This window comes from Oncorhynchus mykiss, chromosome 22 (genome assembly GCF_057628025.1).
Source record: "Oncorhynchus mykiss isolate SJ-2025 chromosome 22, ASM5762802v1, whole genome shotgun sequence".
NCBI classification, from domain to species: Eukaryota; Metazoa; Chordata; class Actinopteri; order Salmoniformes; family Salmonidae; genus Oncorhynchus; species Oncorhynchus mykiss.
Genome location: NC_143043.1, coordinates 14982620 through 15000774, shown reverse-complemented (window position 1 = coordinate 15000774; position 18155 = coordinate 14982620). Strand labels below are relative to the sequence as shown.

The 18155-nt window shown below is 43.6% G+C and overlaps 2 protein-coding genes across 2 annotated transcripts; both read right to left on the bottom strand.

Moving 5' to 3' along the window:
• Nucleotides 1-978: 978 nt before the first annotated feature.
• On the bottom strand, nt 979-6539 carry LOC110501415 (uncharacterized). The gene is given in 17 exon segments (XM_090216399.1): nt 979-2008; nt 2197-2263; nt 2386-2565; nt 2815-2940; nt 2943-3955; nt 3957-4219; nt 4221-4275; nt 5243-5265; nt 5267-5374; nt 5412-5429; nt 5549-5609; nt 5612-5770; nt 5938-5975; nt 5977-6058; nt 6061-6146; nt 6321-6395; nt 6523-6539. Coding segments are annotated over 17 exon segments (2577 nt in total). The 3' UTR covers nt 979-1802.
• Nucleotides 6373-7887, bottom strand: LOC118936396 (ribosomal RNA processing protein 1 homolog A). Its single transcript, XM_036958774.2, has 3 exons — nt 7088-7887; nt 6880-6941; nt 6373-6757 (listed from the first exon to the last, which is right to left on the bottom strand). The coding sequence occupies exons 1-3, from the start codon at nt 7160-7162 to the stop codon at nt 6622-6624; spliced, it is 273 nt and encodes a 90-aa protein (XP_036814669.2). The 5' UTR covers nt 7163-7887; the 3' UTR covers nt 6373-6621.
• Nucleotides 7888-18155: the final 10268 nt, after the last annotated feature.

Below are 18155 nucleotides of genomic sequence, written 5' to 3'. Positions count from 1 at the left end.
GTCCACACACGAAGAGATGAAAGAAAGAAGGACAAAGTGGCAGAGGGAGAGAAGAAGCTGAGCCAGAGAAGATGAGAAAGACCTATAGTACAACTTGAAGAAACAGTAGATATTCCAACTGAAAATTTGGAGGAACAGAGGGGCAAATGTAAAGTTCCACTATCATGCAAATTACCACATTGAAGCTATTTACTAGAAACATTAAATTATATGTTAGTGTAGCATATGTAACGAGGCCACTTAAAGTGAGCGCTCAGATACATTGCAAAAGCTTTTAGTTGTTATGGCCTTTCAATTTAGGCAGACTGTCAAGCAGTCAATCCATATGTACATGATGTTCTCAAGACTGTGCATAGCAAAGTATAGTACAATGAATTCCCTATAGGATATTTCCTGATGAACAGAACCTAGACAGAGCCTACAAAAGGTGTCTTTTGCCATCCATTGATCTTACAGAATTGCAAACTAACCTAACCTACAGTAATTGGTTTGGATGAGTGGGTATTCACTGGATTTGAAAACGTAAGTGAACTGTATAAAATTGTCAGCACCAAGTCAGTTCTAATTTCAGACAAATTCCCCAAGAGACCACATTGGTCAAAAGTGCTTCGAATTTGATGCTTATGTTTTTGTCTGACATTAACATTGGAAGCTCTTAGTGAAAGGACAATCCTGTCCATCAAACTCCAACACTTTTTTCACCAGAAACATGTCTATGGCTTGGTATTTTCCAGAGGATTGGGTTTTATCTGTACTTCTCCCTCCCGGTTCCCCATATCTCAGTACAGCACAGGAGGTTGGAAGCACCTTAATTGGGGGTAATGGGTGGAGCAGAATCGATTCAAATACGTGGTTTATAGGTATTTGATGCAATTTCATTTGTGCCAGCAAAGTTTGGTAATATTTAGATACCAAATGTGCGTACTGGCAATCCTTGATTATGGCAAACACATTTTGAAGGGAAATAAATGGGCAGAATTAATACATTTGTTTTATTTAATAAAAACGAACTAGTGGCATCCAGGAAAAGAGTTGCATTTTTTGGGGTGGTGACAATGGTTTGTGAGGATTACAGTTTAACCCTGGGGTGCGTTTAACCCCAAGCCACCCTATTCTTTCTTCCCTGTAAGGTCTGCCTTCTTCTCCCTCAGCATTTGGCTGAGGCACATCTAACGCCATGCTTAATACAGTATTACAATTCTGACTGGGCAAATCACAGCAATAAACTTTTCAGTTTGTGCTAAGGTACATAAAAACAGGATTTGGCCATGGGCTTTTGAATTGACCTTCAACTTAGAGACAAAAATGGAAATGAGGCAGCTGTTATTTGTTCAGAATCTTATAGCTGAATATTTGATACTATTCAACCTGTTTCATCAGATGAACTCATGAATTTAGAGTTGAATATGGCAGAATGGATCATCAATTTCCTGATGAACAGAACCTAGACAGAGCCTACAAGGCTGAACAGCCTGTCTGGTCCCTACAATCCCCTAATCAGTGCAGGTTGTTCAACCCTTCTATATCGTGGACATAAAATTATTACCACAGCAATTCTTGGTACAGTGGTACACCGTCTGACCTACATCATTGAATAAATCAACTCGTCTCCACTTATGGGTTATAATCCACATCGCTGCCTGCCAATCCAAACGTTCTACTTGCCAATCAAACTTCAATCCAAGTTGACAGATTGATAGCCTAGGTGTCAGCCCATTTCTGATTTGCCCACCTTGTCATGTCTTTCCAAACAGCCAAAACTTTTCTTGCAGAATGAAGTGTCCTCTGTCTCACCAGTCTCCTCATGGACGACTAGAAAAAGTCAGCAGCAGAGTAGGGCGTTTGGGGCTGGCTTTCGGGATGCTCTTGGTCTTCTTCTTGGTGCTGTTGGTAAGAGAGGCCACTGGGGACTTCAGCACTCCAAACAGGGGTTTCTGCTGGGGGTCAAATGGCACTCTGGACGACCCTTCTGGACTCACCAGCAGGCTGCGATCGGTCTTCCTGAATTCTGGGAATCATAAATGGGCAAAAACAAATAGGAAAGTCTCCTCAAAACTATGGAACTTTGAACTGTAAATAAATGAGGACACATAAGCTAGATTATCAATGAACACGGGACAACCAAGTAAATACATTGGAAAATAGAGGTCTTGTCCGTTGTATGAGTAAATAAGGTGCTATCCGGTCCCCTCATACCTGCAGCTTTGTTTTTATGAAGTCCGAAGGTAACCTACTTGGATTCAGATTTTGGAGTCTGACACTTCTGTGAAAGAAAATGATGAAAAGGGATGACACATTTGTGAACAGATGTTAACAAGGACAGATGGTGATGAAGTAACTTGATGTAATAATAGGCATCTTCTGTGTTGAACCAGTGTTTAGTACCTTCTTGCTGGACAACGATGTGCTGGGGCTTCCCTTTGCTCTCTTGAAGAAGATGGGTGTAGGGATGGTGGCATGGTTCTGGAACGTAATGAAGTCAGCCTCCTCCCCTCCCTTATCCTTCTTGGGCATCATCATTTTTGTTTTCTTGGCGTTCACCGGTGTAGACGGCTCTTCGCTGTCCTGAGGAGAGGATGAAACAAAAAGCTATTTAAGTAAAGTCAAATTTATAAACAAGAAACCTGTTCAATGGCTACAAGCACATGGCTAACTAGGTCAGATCTGCTACACTTAAGCTAACTAAAATGTTATGCATTTAGGAACGAACTTCCAAACATGTGCATATTTGATTGAGGGGGACATCCATCAAATGTGGCAGGCTGATTCAACCTGGGCCTAGGAAGTGAAGTCAAATGGGAACTTAAAACTCACGTTGACTCTAGCAGCCTCTGCCTCAGCTTCCAGCTCCTCAGTCTCGACCTCAATCACTACCGGGAACTTCCGCTTCTACACGGGAGTCTCCAGGTCAACCTTTGTGGGCAGCTTCTCTGCTCCACTGCCATGGTGTCTGGCTCCTGCTCCTCAGATACCGGCGCTGCCTTCTTTTTCTTCTTGAGCGGAGTTGGTGTGGAAACCTCTACAAGCTCCGCCTCAGCGTCTACAAATGTGCGGTTGGAGTCTGCTCGCGTCTTTGTTTTACCCTCGGCCTCCACGCTCTGTTCTTCAGCTTTGGCCGTCTTCTTTTTGAGCAGGGTTGGTGTAGCGACTTCTGCCGGCACAGTCTCAGCGACTACAAGTATGACGGCCGTTTCAGTTTCTGGTTGCATTTCACCCTCGACCTCCACACTCTCCTCTTCAAACTTGGCCGCCTTTAGTTTCTTCTTTTTCAGGGAAGTGGTGGCGATGCGGACGTCAGCTGGAGGCTCCTCAGCTGGAGTGGCCATTGGTTTAGGGCCAGCTGGTGTCGTGTCTACCGGTGCTGAGTCTGTTTCAGCGACCTCTTCCTTTGTGCTCTCAGCACTCCGTTCAGCCTTCTTCCTCCTAGTCTTCTTTAGTGGGGTGGCCATAATCTCTTCTACAGCATCTGGCTTCGTCTCAACCTCCTCTACGGTGGTCTGTTCCTCAGGGTCCTGCTTGGTGCTCTTCCTCCTGCCCTTCCTCTTGGTTGTGCTAGTAGTAGCAGTCTCAGGGGCGCTCTCTGGCTCTGTAGCCCCCTCTGCAGCCTCTCCGTCCTGGGTAGCTGGAGCAGGCTGGTCTTCTGTCTCCGTGGCTTTCACACTAGCCTCCGACACATCTGTATTAGTCTCTGGTTCTGCTACCGCTTCCTCCTGTACAGGCGTTTTAGACTTCTTGATCTTTTTCTTCTTGGACGACGTGCTGTCTGGTAACGGTGTCTCGGATTGAGTCTTCTGTTCCATCTCCATGACAGATGATAGGCTCCCCACCACTACATCCTGTGGAGTTTCTGATTGGACCTCTGTCTCCACGGCAGTTACCTCTGTGGGAGTATCAGTGACCTTCATAGGAGAGGTGTCCTCCTCCAGGACAGCCTCTTGCTTCTCCCCAACATCAGTGCGCTCGGCCCGGGGTAGAGGTTCTCTTTACCCCCACCTCTCCGGCCTCTACAGAGTCTATTGGGGCAGAGAGCACAGTCTTTGCTTCTGTAGGTGCTGCCTTCTTAGCGTCTGTCGTTTCACTCTTTGTTGTAGGAGGAGTTGTGTCCACCTCAGCCTTCACTTCTGACTCCTCCGCCACACTGTTTTGCTCGTCACTCTTCACTTCTCCCATGCTCCTCTTCTTCCTCGTGGTGGTGTCCCCGGGTGTCTTTGCTGGTTCTCTCGTCCGATGCTGCACGCTGGTCTGACTTCCCTGGTTTTGAGTCGTTTTTCTTGCCTGAAGTAGAAAATATGGAGATACATCATTGCTAAGAACTACACTGAACAAAATAATGAACACAACATGTAAAGTGTTGGTCCCATGTTTCATGAGCTGAAATAAAAGAACCCAGAAATTTTCCATAAGCACAAAGTCCTTACTTCGCTCAGATGTTGTGCACAAATGTGTTTACATCCCTGTTAGTGAGCATTTCTTCTTTGCCAAGAGAATACATCCACCTGACAGGTGTGGCATATCAGTAACCTGATTAAACAGCATGATCATTACACAGGTGCATCTTGTGCTGGGACAATAAAAAGACACTAAAATGTGCAGTTTTGTCACACAACGCCACAGATGTCTCAAATTGATGGAGCATGCAAATGGCATGCTGACAGCAGGAATGTCCACCAAAGCGGTTGTCAGATAATTGAATGTTCATTTCTTTACCATAAGCCACCTCCCAATATAATTTTTGAACATTTCTCAGTACGTCCAGCCGGCCTCACAACTGCAGACCACGTGTAACCACGCCAGCCCAGGACCTCCACATTCAGCTTCTTTACCTGCAGGATCGTCTGAGACCAGCCATCTGGACAGCTGATGAAACAGAGGAGTATTTAGGTCTGTAATAAAGCCCGTTTGTGGGGAAAAACTCATTCTGACTGCCCGGGCCTGGCTCCCCTGTGGGTGGGCCTGGCTCCAAGTGGGTGGGCCTATCCCAGGCCCACCCATGGCTGCACCCCTGCCCAGTCATGTGAAACCCATAGATTAGGGCCTAATTTATTTATTTCAATTGACTGATTTCCTTATATGAACTGTAACTCAGTAAAATCGTTGAAATTGTTGCGTTCATATTTATGTTCAGTGTACATTCAACACTGAAAAAATGTATAAATAAACAAAGACACGTAATATCTATGGCAATCACGGTAACAAAGACTTCAGGTGAAAGGTTAGTGTATAAATAGTGGGTTTGATGTACCTTTACGTTTCTTGGCTGGTGAGCTCTTCCTCCTCTAGGGCTCTTCCCCTCTTCATCCTCTTTCTGCTGCCAAACATTTCATTGTCATCCGTTGACACTTCCTCGGGGTACTCGTCCTGTGGGAAGACTCCTGAGAGAGCGAGAGGAAGACAAAAGGAAAAGAGCGACGTCACTGAGATCCCGGAGACTGCAGGGGAACAAAACCGAAAAAATAGGAATGCCAGTCAGAATACACAAGCTGAACCAATTCCTCTTAATCCGAGTTCATTTCAAGCTCTTCTAATGTAAGTGTGTGCTTTTACTTACGTCTTGATGACTTTGTAGAGTCTCTGTCTGTTGTGGCTGGGGGTGTTGCTACGGCTGGCTAGCCAAACAGCCTGTCCGCCAGGGCAGAGTAGTCAAACTGGAGAACAGGTCCAATCCCCCAATCTTCTGGTATCTCAGACTCCAAATCGCTCTCCAGATGGAGCATTTCATCTTCTTCATCCGCCAGACTATATTCATCATCTGCCTCAGATGATACGGTGCCTAAAACCACAAAGGGAGGAGAGGACCAGACTTAAAATATTGAATACCTGGACATTTTTAATTAGAGGTCTTGTATCATTAATAAGACAATTCCATATAATGCAATGTAGACTTGTGGAAGTCAAGCTAATTTCTCTACCAGTTAGTCCTCAGAACTTCATGCCTACAGTTGGTCTGCTTTCCAGAGGTTTTCATGGGGATTTCATAGCAGCTTTTTCTCTTCCTCTTCTTCTTCTTCAGAAGCCTGTCCCGAGTCAGACTCCTCAGACCCTCCACCTGTAGCATTCACTCCTTCAGCAGGTCTTCAATGACGAAGGGAGCCTGGTCCACGATGGCACTGAAGATGCTGCCGCAGATAGCCTTGAGCAGGATCCGACTGGGACAAAGGAAACAAGGGGAGGAGAAAAAGAGAAGGGGAATGCGCAGAGTGAGTTAAAACAACAGTCAAAGGGTGATGGTCATTAATGTGAAAAGGGTCATAGATAAAGACAGTGGTATTACTCAAGGGGCTGTTGTCACCCCTCGCACAAAAGTTCCCTGTAACACTCACTCTTTGGTTTTGGATGCTGTTTTGCAGAACGGGTCGATAAACGTCAGGTTCTGAGCCGCAATCACAACAAAAGCGCTAAATCATTCAACTGTGGTGGAATCAATCTCAGCATGAAACTTAGCTCACACACACTATGAATTCCTAAAAACCAACAAACCCTAACCATTATGAAAGCCATATCATTATCATACTTTAGTAATACCACGTCTCTACCTTCATAAGCAGATTTATTACGTCACAATTACATTACTAATTGTAGCGGCAAAACTAAATCTCGATCAGCACTTACAGTAACCATGGGTTATACCTCAGCTGAGCCAACTGCAGCCAGCTCGGTCATGTAGAGGTCCAGTATGTGAAACTGCAACCCACAAGGGGCTCCGCTGGTGCTGTGGAGGACCTGAGCAGTCAGGAGCTCCAGAAACCTGGTCACCACACTGTAGAAAGACAAAACAAGTTATTTGAACATCACAGGAAGGATGCACGCAAAATGGCTTAAAGGGACATTACAGTTCAAAATCATAGTTTATCAGGTGTTTAGGGTCAAATAATCACCCACCTGGTCTCCCATTCTTTCATCTTCATCATTTCAAAAGAGTTCCTTAACACAAAACGAACCAGCTGTCACAGAGAAAGACAAAGAGAGGGAATGTAAGGATGTAATTTCTTCATGTCTAAATTATTTTTACAGTTTATTCTCCAGCTATATGTGATGATTTATTGGGTAAGGAAAAGCTGATAACATTTTGATGGATGAAAATACTGACCTGGAAAAACATATCCATGCGAAGCCTGTCAATGCCAGTCCATTCTCTTTTGATGGTCTGCAGGAAAGTCTCCATAAACAAAAACACAACAAAGGGGATTAGAGAGTCAATGGAAAAAATAAACAAATCTCAAATTGGAGTCAATTCTCCGAAAATTTGTTCACAGACCCATAGGAAATATTTAAAAAATGAAGAAGTGGCTTGTCCTGCATCCACAGGCAATAAAAGAGGCCCTTCCATAGTTTAAGTAACTCGTCGCCTGTGAAACCACCTAGAAAAAAGTAAATCGGTGAAACTGGATAAATTACTAAAGTTACTATAAAAGGAAGTTGGCAACTTTGTTGGTCGCATCGTTACTGGGCTTGTGCGACTTTTCTTTAATGTGTTCTACATCTTAAGACCTTTTACATAATTGTTTGCCCTAACGACAAGTTAACTATTGTATTGTTAAACCGTGAAATTCCGATGGTTTAACAAGCACAAACGAATCAAAGGGTTAGAAAACTAGCAATACGAAGAGATAATGCGGACATGCTGAGTATCCCTTCCACCGTCATGTTAAAAGAGAAGTGCGTGGTCCAATTTCTCCGTAAGCCCGTTAGCCTCACCGTTGATTTTCTGTGACCTAACACTGATATATTTTCTTAGCTTCTTGATGGCCTTTGTCCGTATGGGCTTCTCGTTAGATGCCGATCTCTGCTTCTTGTTGTATTGGCGCCATGTTCCCACAAATTCAAGTGGAAACACATTTCTCTCTGCTTTCCGCACGCGTTTTCCCTCGTCGCAGAATGATGACACTTAAAATAAATTGCCGCTATTCTGCATTTCGTCACAGGGCGGCAATGTTCACTCAACTTTGACTCGTCAACTAAATCAATGGCTACAGAGGGACCTATCTTTAAAAGGTAGAGTCCTAATAACCAAGGCTGAAGGTATCTCTAGACTAACATATGGTGCGCTATCTTTATATCTTGACCGTAAAATAAGCAAGGAGATAGACCAGATGCTTTTCAACTTTCTTTGGAGAAACCGTACCCATTACATTAGGAAAACTGTTGTAATGAACACTTATGAGAATGGAGGACTGAATTTTCTGGATTTTACTACTTTAAATAATACTTTTAAGATCAATTGGATAAAACAATTTCTAAGAAGACCCACTTCTATCTGGAATTGTATTCCTCATCATGTCTTCTCTACTTTTGGTGGCCTTAACTTCATGTTGTTTTGCAATTATAATATTGACAAAGTTCCAGTGAAGCTTTCTGCTTTTCATCGGCAGGTTTTCTTGTCATGGTCCTTAATTTTTAAACACAATTTTCTCCACACAGATATTATATATGGAATAATCGGGATATATTGTATAAAAATACCTCTCTGTTTTTAGAATATTGGTTCCAAAATAATATCCTATTGGTGAGCCAACTGGTAAATGCAGAGGGTCTTTTACTCAGTTATAAAGAATTCTTATCACTTTACAAGGTCCCTGTAACACCTAAAGATTTTGCAATTGTTTTAGATGCCATTCCCTCAGGTGTTGCTATGTTATTCAGGAACCTGTCAAGACCTGACCCTCAGAGCCTACCTTCTGTTGACCCTGTTGACTCATCAGTAGGAAAGATTTGTTTCTCTTTTGGTCCATTCAACAACAGAGCGATACGAACCTTGTTTCAGCAGGATGTTGTATCTATCTATACCATATGTCATGCCTTATTGGAATGGATTTATTGAGAATATCTGTTGGAAAAAAGTTTGGATGTTGCCACACACATACCTACTTGTTTACAAAATTAAGGAAGTTTCCTTTAAAATTATTCATAAATATTATCCTGCCAACCACTATATGAAGAAGTTTAAGGAAAACATCAACTCAAATTGCTCCTTTTGTAATGACCACCCAGAAACAGTGTTGCATCTTTTTTGGCATTGTATGCATGTAAGAAAACTGTGGCAAGACATCAGTAGGTTCATAATTGAACACATTTATGAAGATTTTACACTATTGTGGAGAGATGTACTGTTTGGATTCTTTACATACAATAGAAATAAGCGGAATCATTTTTATGTAATTAATTTCATTATTCTTTTGGCCAAATTTCATATACACAAATGTAAATTTACAAACAGAAAACCAAATTTTCATACCCTACAAAAATAAATTGAACTGTATTTTAAGACAGTTAAATGCTCTACTAACAAAAAAGCTGTTAGAATTGTAAGTATATGCATGTCCCTTAAGGTCCTTGTGTAATTGTAATGTGATATTGTACCCCCTAGCTCGATTGTCTATTGTGTGTAATCTATGTATGCTTGTGTTCCCTCATGTGCTTTATGTATTGATTTGAAATTAATAAAAAAAAATTAAAAAAAATTTGACTCGTCATTTCTACCCTGACAGAGTCCATGGAGGCTACTTATAATCACACTCAACCTTTTAATACTGAGAGAATTCCTCAGTGACATGCAAATCCCAGAACAGTAATTATGAGATAGACACTTAGGCTACTATAGTAACATCTTTATAATTGAAATAAACTGAACAAAAACATTAACGCAATTTCAAAGATTTTACTGAGTTACAGCTCATATGAGGAAATCAGTCAGTTGAAATCCATTAACAGCTCACTGCCCTAATCTATGGAATTTACATGACAGGGAATTTTTATTTTATCTTTATTTAACTAGGCAAGTCAGTTAAGACCAAATTCTTATTTTCAATGACAACCTAGGAACAGTGCCTGTTCAGGGGCAGAACGATAGATTTGTACCTTGTCAGCTCGGGGGTTTGAACTTGCAACCTTCCGGTTACTAGTCCAACACTCTAACCACTAGGCTACCCTGCAGGTATACATCTGTTGGTCACAGATACCTTTAAAAAATGGGCCGCACAATGTATCTCTGGATCTCGTTATGGTATTTCTGTGCATTAAAATTGCCATAGATAAAATGCAGACCACGATAAAAAAAAATTATGTACAGTGGCTGTATTAATTTGGTATCTATCGTCCCACAATGGTCCCATAGTCTGTTTGGAATAGGCTGTTTCTTTCTCGCACAGAACGACAAGCTGACCAATAGAATAGGTCAACTTTTCTACTATGGGGGATAGCAGATTGACATAGGCTAGTGATTTTGCGGTTCTTACTCGTCTGGTTGGCTGACGAAAAGTTAATGTGTTCAGTTATTCTATTATCAATATGCGCCTTGGAATTCAATAAGGACGCGTGCCTTTGCATCCCTGATGTGTCTGTCTTCACTTGTAGCCTACGTCAGAGCTGCAAGGCCTGTGAATAGGACCAGATCAAGTGACCGGCATTGGCTAATAAGAATTTAAATATCTGAGACAGCCACGTGAGTGAGAGGTGCTTTGGAGCACAGCGATTGGAATTATAATTATTATATTCAGCACAACGGCCACAAGGCATATGGATTTTTTAGGGAGCATTACAGCCACACAAGGGGGCATCGGCGGGCACTACAGTGGCGCAGATGAACAGCTACACAGCACCTTCTAACAGACTTCCTCTACACACCCCACCCACCAAGATCATTAAATGTTCTTTCCAGTCTGTTTAAAAGAAACGAGGACTGTTGCATTGTTGTTTAGTTGAGTACAGGACAAGTTATCTGTTTTACAATTACTTATCTGTTATGTGATTCTTATTGCTTTAACTATTTACTCTGCAAAGTGTTTTTAGAAAATGTTTTATTGTTCCTGCCTTTAGTGTTGTGAATGCAGATATACCCCTTTTATGTCCCGCCTACCATGTGGGGTGATTGGCAATAGTGTTGGCCAATCATCAGTCAGTACCACAATCATGTTCTGTGTAACTGTCATTTTGGGGGAGTTGAAATGTTGTATGGCCCTGGCATAGAATCCAGATTGTTCTGTGCTGGACCTAGTCAGTCATAAAAGTGTGTGTTGTTTGTGTACAATAAAAATCATGGAAAGAAGGTTTGTAATGGTCCTTCCATCCACATCCTCCACATCAGCTGTACAGTGAGTTATTAGTTAGCTAGATTCACAGTGCTAGACAGGTTAAGGTTAGCTGCTGAGATTATTGAGCATTAGCTAACATTAGCTCACACAGTGAAGATCTCAAACCACAACAACATTTCCTGAAGGGAGGGCCATCCATTTTCATTTCAGAGAGGTCCAAATTTCTCCATGTAAACCCTTAACATAAATAACATTCACTCCCTAACCCTAAAAAGACGTGTATCAATTTAACCTTTTGTTTTTTGGAAATATGAAAGACAAGGTCCTTATGCCTCCAAAACCGTATGGCAAGCAATGCGTGTTAATGTTCAGACCGAGCATCAGGGCTCTTAACAAAACTCCCCTGTACAGAAGACGCCTTCATTCAATGACTCTTATGTGTAATGTAATGGAACTGAGAATCATGATCAAGGGCTAGTTGACTGGATACTTCCTGGGCTTAAAGAAGAATCCCCATTCAAAGTCTCCTGGGCAGCGTTTACCCAGGCAGCCCAATTCTGATATTTTTTCTCTTCACTAATTGGTCTTTTTGTGATCTAATGTGACTAAAGACCAATTAGTGGAAAAAAAATATCAGAATTGAGCTGCCTGTATAAATGCAGCCTTGTAGTGTAATCCCAGATTCTGGTTCAGTTGCTAGCTAGCACTGCCAGCTCAAAATCTGCGGTTGTGAGGCCGTTATGCATTTTCTACTTAAGTGATAATGCCTTTGAAGCCGGTGTTTGGAAGTTATATTGGCATGGGTGTTGGAACCGAGACGAAGTCGAGGACCGGCAAACCATGCCAATATATCCCCCGAACACCAGCTTCGAGGGAATTATTACTTTTATACAACGGTTTACCAACATATTCAAATAATGATTGACATATTATCATAAAAAAAACATTATATTTCAGTCTTCCACAAGATATAGTCCTGACACAAATCTAGGGTTGCTACCCAAGGCGTCTTGTCGTTCGCTCTATTGGTTCGGTTGCTAGAGACGCGACCCAGTTGTTCAGTCTTTTTGTTCTTTATCTATGGACGGGACCCAGTTCTTCATTCTAAATTCCTATTCCTTTCTTGCTAACTTACAGTCTCGTCAAAAAGTAGAGCCAGAATAACAGCAAACTAGCTGCACTTCATTTCATTTTATCTTTTTTCAATCAAGATTTCTTTGTATATATCCATAAAAAATGATGCCAGCTTATTCATGATTTCGACTGGCTGAGAAACAATGCCTGCCTGTCTGTCTCGTCCCGACTTCCGAAACGTTCATTACTATAGGACAGCTGGAGATCTATGTTTTTTTGTTTTATTTTTATTTGTTCTTTTTTTAAAATGTTGCTCCTTTTCTCCCCAATTTTCGTGATATCCGATTGGTAGTTACAGTCTTGTCCCATTGCTGCAACTCCCGTACGGACTCGAGAGAGAGGTGAAGGTCGAGAGCCATGTGTCCTCCGAAACACGACCCTGACAAACCGCACTGCTTTTTGACACGGCGGAGGTCTTTGTGGGCTATACTCAGCCTTGTCTCAGGATGGTAAGTTGGTGGTTGAAGATATCCCTCTAGTGGTGTGGGGGCTGTGCTTTGGCAAAGTGGGTGGGGTTATATCCTTCCTGTTTGGCCCTGTCCGGGGGTGTCCTCGCATGGGGCCACAGTGTCTCCTGACCCCTCCTGTCTCAGCCTCCAGTATTTATGCTGCAGTAGTTTATGTGTCGGGGGGGCTAGGGTCAGTTTGTTATATCTGGAGTACTTCTCCTGTCCTATTCGGTGTCCTGTGTGAATCTAAGTGTGCGTTCCCTAATTCTCTCCTTCTTTCTCTCTCTCGGAGGACCTGAGCCCTAGGACTACCTGACATGATGACTCCTTGCTGTCCCCAGTCCACCTGGCCGTGCTGCTGCTCCAGTTTCAACTGACCTGAGCCCTAGGACCATGCCCCAGGACTACCTGACATGATGACTCCTTGCTGTCCCCAGTCCACCTGACCGTGCTGCTGCTCCAGTTTCAACTGTTCTGCCTTATTATTATTCGACCATGCTGGTCATTTATGCACATTTGAACATCTTGGCCATGTTCTGTTATAATCTCCACCAGGCACAGCCAGAAGAGGACTGGCCACCCCACATAGCCTGGTTCCTCTCTAGGTTTCTTCCTAGGTTTTGGCCTTCCTAGGGAGTTTTTCCTAGCCACCGTGCTTCTACACCTGCATTGCTTGCTGTTTGGGGTTTTAGGCTGGGTTTCTGTACAGCACTTTGAGATATCAGCTGATGTACGAAGGGCTATATAAATACATTTGATTTGATTTGATTTGACTGCTTTTTGACACACTGCTCTCTTAACCCGGAAGCCAGCCGCACCAATGTGTCAGAGGAAGCACCGTACAAATGGCGACTGTGTGCAAGGACATTCCGACCGGCCAAACCCTCCCCTAACACGGACGACGCTGGGCCAATTGTATGTCGCCTCATGGTTCTCCCGGTCGCGGCTACAGAGGTATCGTATTTGAATATTGAAACAATGTTGCAAATGTCGGAACAAGTTTAATACAAATTTCCGCTGTTGAAAACGAAATGTTAGTCTAAAAGAAATGTGAGGTATTGTTTAAATGCTTTTTATAGAGGAGATCAAGTCCATAAAGTGCCTGGCTGGGCTGATGAGACAGTGGATTGCGCAGTCAGATAGAACCGAGTACATCGGCTAAATCTATGACGTTAAAATGCCTGTGGTAACTTGTGGAATAGATGCCAGCAGGAATGCGGTTTTAACCAATCAGCATTCAGGATTAGACCCATCTGTTGTATAATTGGGCAATAAAGCCTGAGGAGGTGTGGTATATGGCCAGTATACCATGGCTAAGTGTTGTTCTTAAGTGCGAGGCAATGCGGAGTGCCTGGACACAGCCCTTAGCCGTGGTATATTGACCATATATCACAAACCCCTGAGGAGCCTTATTGCTATTTTTCAACTGTTTACAAATGTAATTAGAACAGTAAAACTAAATGTTTTGTCATTCCTGGGGTATACGGTCTGATATACCACAGCTGTCAGACAATCAGAATTCAGGACTCAAACCACAGTTTATTACAAGTTATAGCACACTTTTACTCACACCAAGGTAAACCTGATCATCATCAAAATCATCTGATCCGACATCTTTAGCTACTCGTTTCTCTGTGAAACATTCCTCTTAAGTAAAAATTAAACCAATGGACTCTTCTGTTTACAATTGTCATGACAAGAGGGGTTCATTTTTTCTCACCCGGACACCTGTGTAGACATGTTTTGCACTGGCTGAAAGTTGATTGCATTTGATTTGGAACCCGGCTGCCTCCCGGGCTCGAGCCATGTGCCCCATTCAAAGCCCAAGGCGAAGTCGGCTCAAAATAAAAGCATAAAAAAGCATGTGTAGTAATTAGTAGGATTCAGTGGTGTGTATTCATGGGTGCCAAGGGAACCCAGGCTTCCCCCCAAAAATAACAAAATAATGTATCTTTCGTCTCTGTGTTTCATAAATGTTCTTCAATTTGCAAGAGGTTGAATGTATCTCACCGGAGACAGCATCCAAGCGAGCGAAACAGCGCCCCTCTGTCTGTATGTGTAGGGCATTTATCTGATGCTGTCTGGTCAGAAAGAGTATGACATTGTTGCTGCCTCTAGCAGTGAATGCAAGGGAAGCCAAGTGAGCATTTGGCCTCCCTTGATAAAAAATAAAATAACAATAGCCAATCAGCATTGAGCTAAACTGAGTGAGCTGTGAATGGTCCTGGTGTACCAACAAAAATTGTCAAAGGAAGACAAACGCCATGCTTGACAGGATTTTTTTTTTTATTGTTGCATCTTGTTGTGTTGTTGTCCTCTGGTGGCTAGCTAGGTAACTAAAATTGTTTCTAAATTAGCTATCGATGGAGATTGGTATTTGGACTTGTGGTTTTACTTAATTCTCCATATTGGCCAATGATTATAAAGACGATTCTGATCCAACCCTAAATTCATACATTCATTGTGCCTATGTAGCTAGATGTAGTATGCTAATGTTAACTACAGTAGCTGGCCTGGAGTATCATTGCCCATGAAAGGAAGTTAGGCTAGCGAGCAAGTATTTTTGCTAGGTATTGTCACGCCCTGATCTGTTTCACCTGTCCTTGTGATTGTCTCCACCACCTCCAGGTGTCGCTTTTCCCCCCAGTGTATTTATCCCTGTTTCCTGTCTCTCTGTGCCAGTTCATCTTGTATGTTTCCAAGTCAGCTAGCGTTTTTCCCATTCTCCTGCTTTTTGCATTGTCCTTTTTCTAGTCCTCCCGGTTTTGACCCTTGCCTGTTTCTGGACCTTGTACCCGCCTGCCTGACCATTCCACCTGCCTTGACCATGAGCCTGTCTGCTACTCTGTACCTCCTGGACTCTGATCTGGTTTTGACCGTTTGCCTGTCCACGACCATTCTGTGGCCTACATCTTTGGATTAATAAACATTGTAAGACTCCAACCATCTGCCTCCCGTGTCTGCATTTGCGTCTCGCCTTGTGCCTTGATAGTACGAACTGGCCATGACAGACCCAGCAGACTTAGACCAGCTCCGCCACGCTGTCTCCCTGCAGGGGGCCACCATTGGGAGACATCAGGAGTTGCTACAGTGCCTTTTGGAAGAGCTCAGTTCCTTGACAGAACGCCACAACCATGGGTTAAAGGCTATTATGGAGCAAATCAGGGAGTTAGCTCAGAGACTACCTGCCACCTCTGGAAAAACCCAAATCACCCAGTAATTTTTTTCTATATCTGTGGGGAGTTTGTAACAGCCTATCCCGACTCCCAGTGAACCCCGCTTACCTCCTCCAGAGCAATATTCTGGGAATCCTGGTACCTGTTGGGGTTTTCTTTCTCAGTGCTTGCCTATTTTTGAGCTACAGCCATCTTCGTTTTCTTCAGACCGATCGAAGATAGCGTATATAATTACGCTAATGTCGGGAAGGGTGCTCTCCTGGGCTACGGCAGTTTGGGAACAACAATCTAACAATGCTAAGGCACTGGACGACCACTCTATAGGGGAAGTCACCAAATCAAATCAAATCAAATCAAATAAAATCAAATTTTATTTGTCACATACACATGGTTAGCAGATGTTAATGCGAGTGTAGCGAAATGCTTGTGCTTCTAGTTCCGACAATGCAGTAATAACAAGTAATCTAACTAACAATTCCAAAACTACTGTCTTGTACACAGTGTAAGGGGATAAAGAATATGTACATAAGGATATATGAATGAGTGATGGTACAGAGCAGTATAGGCAAGATACAGTAGATGGTATCGGGTACAGTATGTACAAATGAGATGAGTATGTAAACAAAGTGGCATAGTATAGTATAAAGTGGCTAGTGATACATGTATTACATAAGGATACCGTCGATGATATAGAGTACAGTATATACGTATGCATATGAGATGAATAATGTAGGGTAAGTAACATTTATATAAGGTAGCATTGTTTAAAGTGGCTAGTGATATATTTACATCATTTCCCATCAATTCCCATTATTAAAGTGGCTGGAGTTGAGTCAGTGTCAGTGTGTTGGCAGCAGCCACTCAGTGTTAGTGGTGGCTGTTTAACAGTCTGATGGCCTTGAGATAGAAGCTGTTTTTCAGTCTCTCGGTCCCAGCTTTGATGCACCTGTACTGACCTCGCCTTCTGGATGATAGCGGGGTGAACAGGCAGTGGCTCGGGTGGTTGATGTCCTTGATGATCTTTATGGCCTTCCTGTGACATCGGGTGGTGTAGGTGTCCTGGAGGGCAGGTAGTTTGCCCCCGGTGATGCGTTGTGCAGACCTCACTACCCTCTGGAGAGCCTTACGGTTGAGGGCGGTGCAGTTGCCATACCAGGCGGTGATACAGCCCGCCAGGATGCTCTCGATTGTGCATCTGTAGAAGTTTGTGAGTGCTTTTGGTGACAAGCCGAATTTCTTCAGCCTCCTGAGGTTGAAGAGGCGCTGCTGCGCCTTCTTCACGATGCTGTCTGTGTGAGTGGACCAATTCAGTTTGTCTGTGATGTGTATGCCGAGGAACTTAAAACTTGCTACCCTCTCCACTACTGTTCCATCGATGTGGATAGGGGGGTGTTCCCTCTGCTGTTTCCTGAAGTCCACAATCATCTCCTTAGTTTTGTTGACGTTGAGTGTGAGGTTGTTTTCCTGACACCACACTCCGAGGGCCCTCACCTCCTCCCTGTAGGCCGTCTCATCGTTGTTGGTAATCAAGCCTACCACTGTTGTGTCGTCTGCAAACTTGATGATTGAGTTGGAGGCGTGCGTGGCCACGCAGTCGTGGGTGAACAGGGAGTACAGGAGAGGGCTCAGAACGCAACCGTGTGGGGCCCCAGTGTTGAGGATCAGCGGGGAGGAGATGTTGTTGCCTACCCTCACCACCTGGGGGGGTGCCCATTCAATTACGGGTTTCTGGTAACCATAGTGAGACCATACAGTTCCTCCTCATTGCATCTCTCCATGTTCCAGTTGTGTTGGGATTTTCCTGGCTACAAAAACACAATCCTGTGATTGACTGGACAACCAGATCCATCCTGGGTTGGAGTCCTTTTTGCCATTCCCACTGCCTTCAAGCAGCACAGCCTTCCCCAAGTCGTCCTCCTCAGGATGTTAGACTGTGGATGTCTCTGCTATTCCTACTGAATACCATGACCTCCTGGAAGTATTCAGTAAGGCACGTGCTAATTCCCTTCCCCCACACCATCCTTATGATTGTGCCATTGACCTTCTCCCAGGCATTACACCACCTCGGGGTCGGATGTATTCTCTGTCCGGACCAGAGACCAAAGCTATGGAGGTGTACATAGAGGAGTCTCTGGCCACAGGGGCCGCCCGTCCTTCTGCATCTCCTGCTTGTGCAGAGTTTTTCTTTGTGGAGAAGAAGGACAAGACCCTGCGCCCATGCATTGACTACCGGGGACTTAACGATATCACTGTCAAAAATCGTTACCCCCAACCTCTCCTCTCATCGGCGTTTGAAGCTCCCCAGGGGGCTACCATGTTTTCCAAGTTGGACCTTCGGAATGCCTACCACCTGGTTCGGATACGCAAGG

Excerpts from the sequence above, each read along its gene's own strand:
- LOC118936396 (XM_036958774.2), bottom strand. The coding sequence starts at position 7,162 with ATGGAGACTTTCCTGCAGACCATCAAAAGAGAATGGACTGGCATTGAC. Across the intron at positions 6,942-7,087 it reads GCATGGATATGTTTTTCCAG|CTGGTTCGTTTTGTGTTAAG; the intron begins GTCAGTATTTTC and ends TCTCTGTGACAG. Across the intron at positions 6,758-6,879 it reads ATGAAAGAATGGGAGACCAG|TGTGGTGACCAGGTTTCTGG; the intron begins GTGGGTGATTAT and ends GTCTTTCTACAG.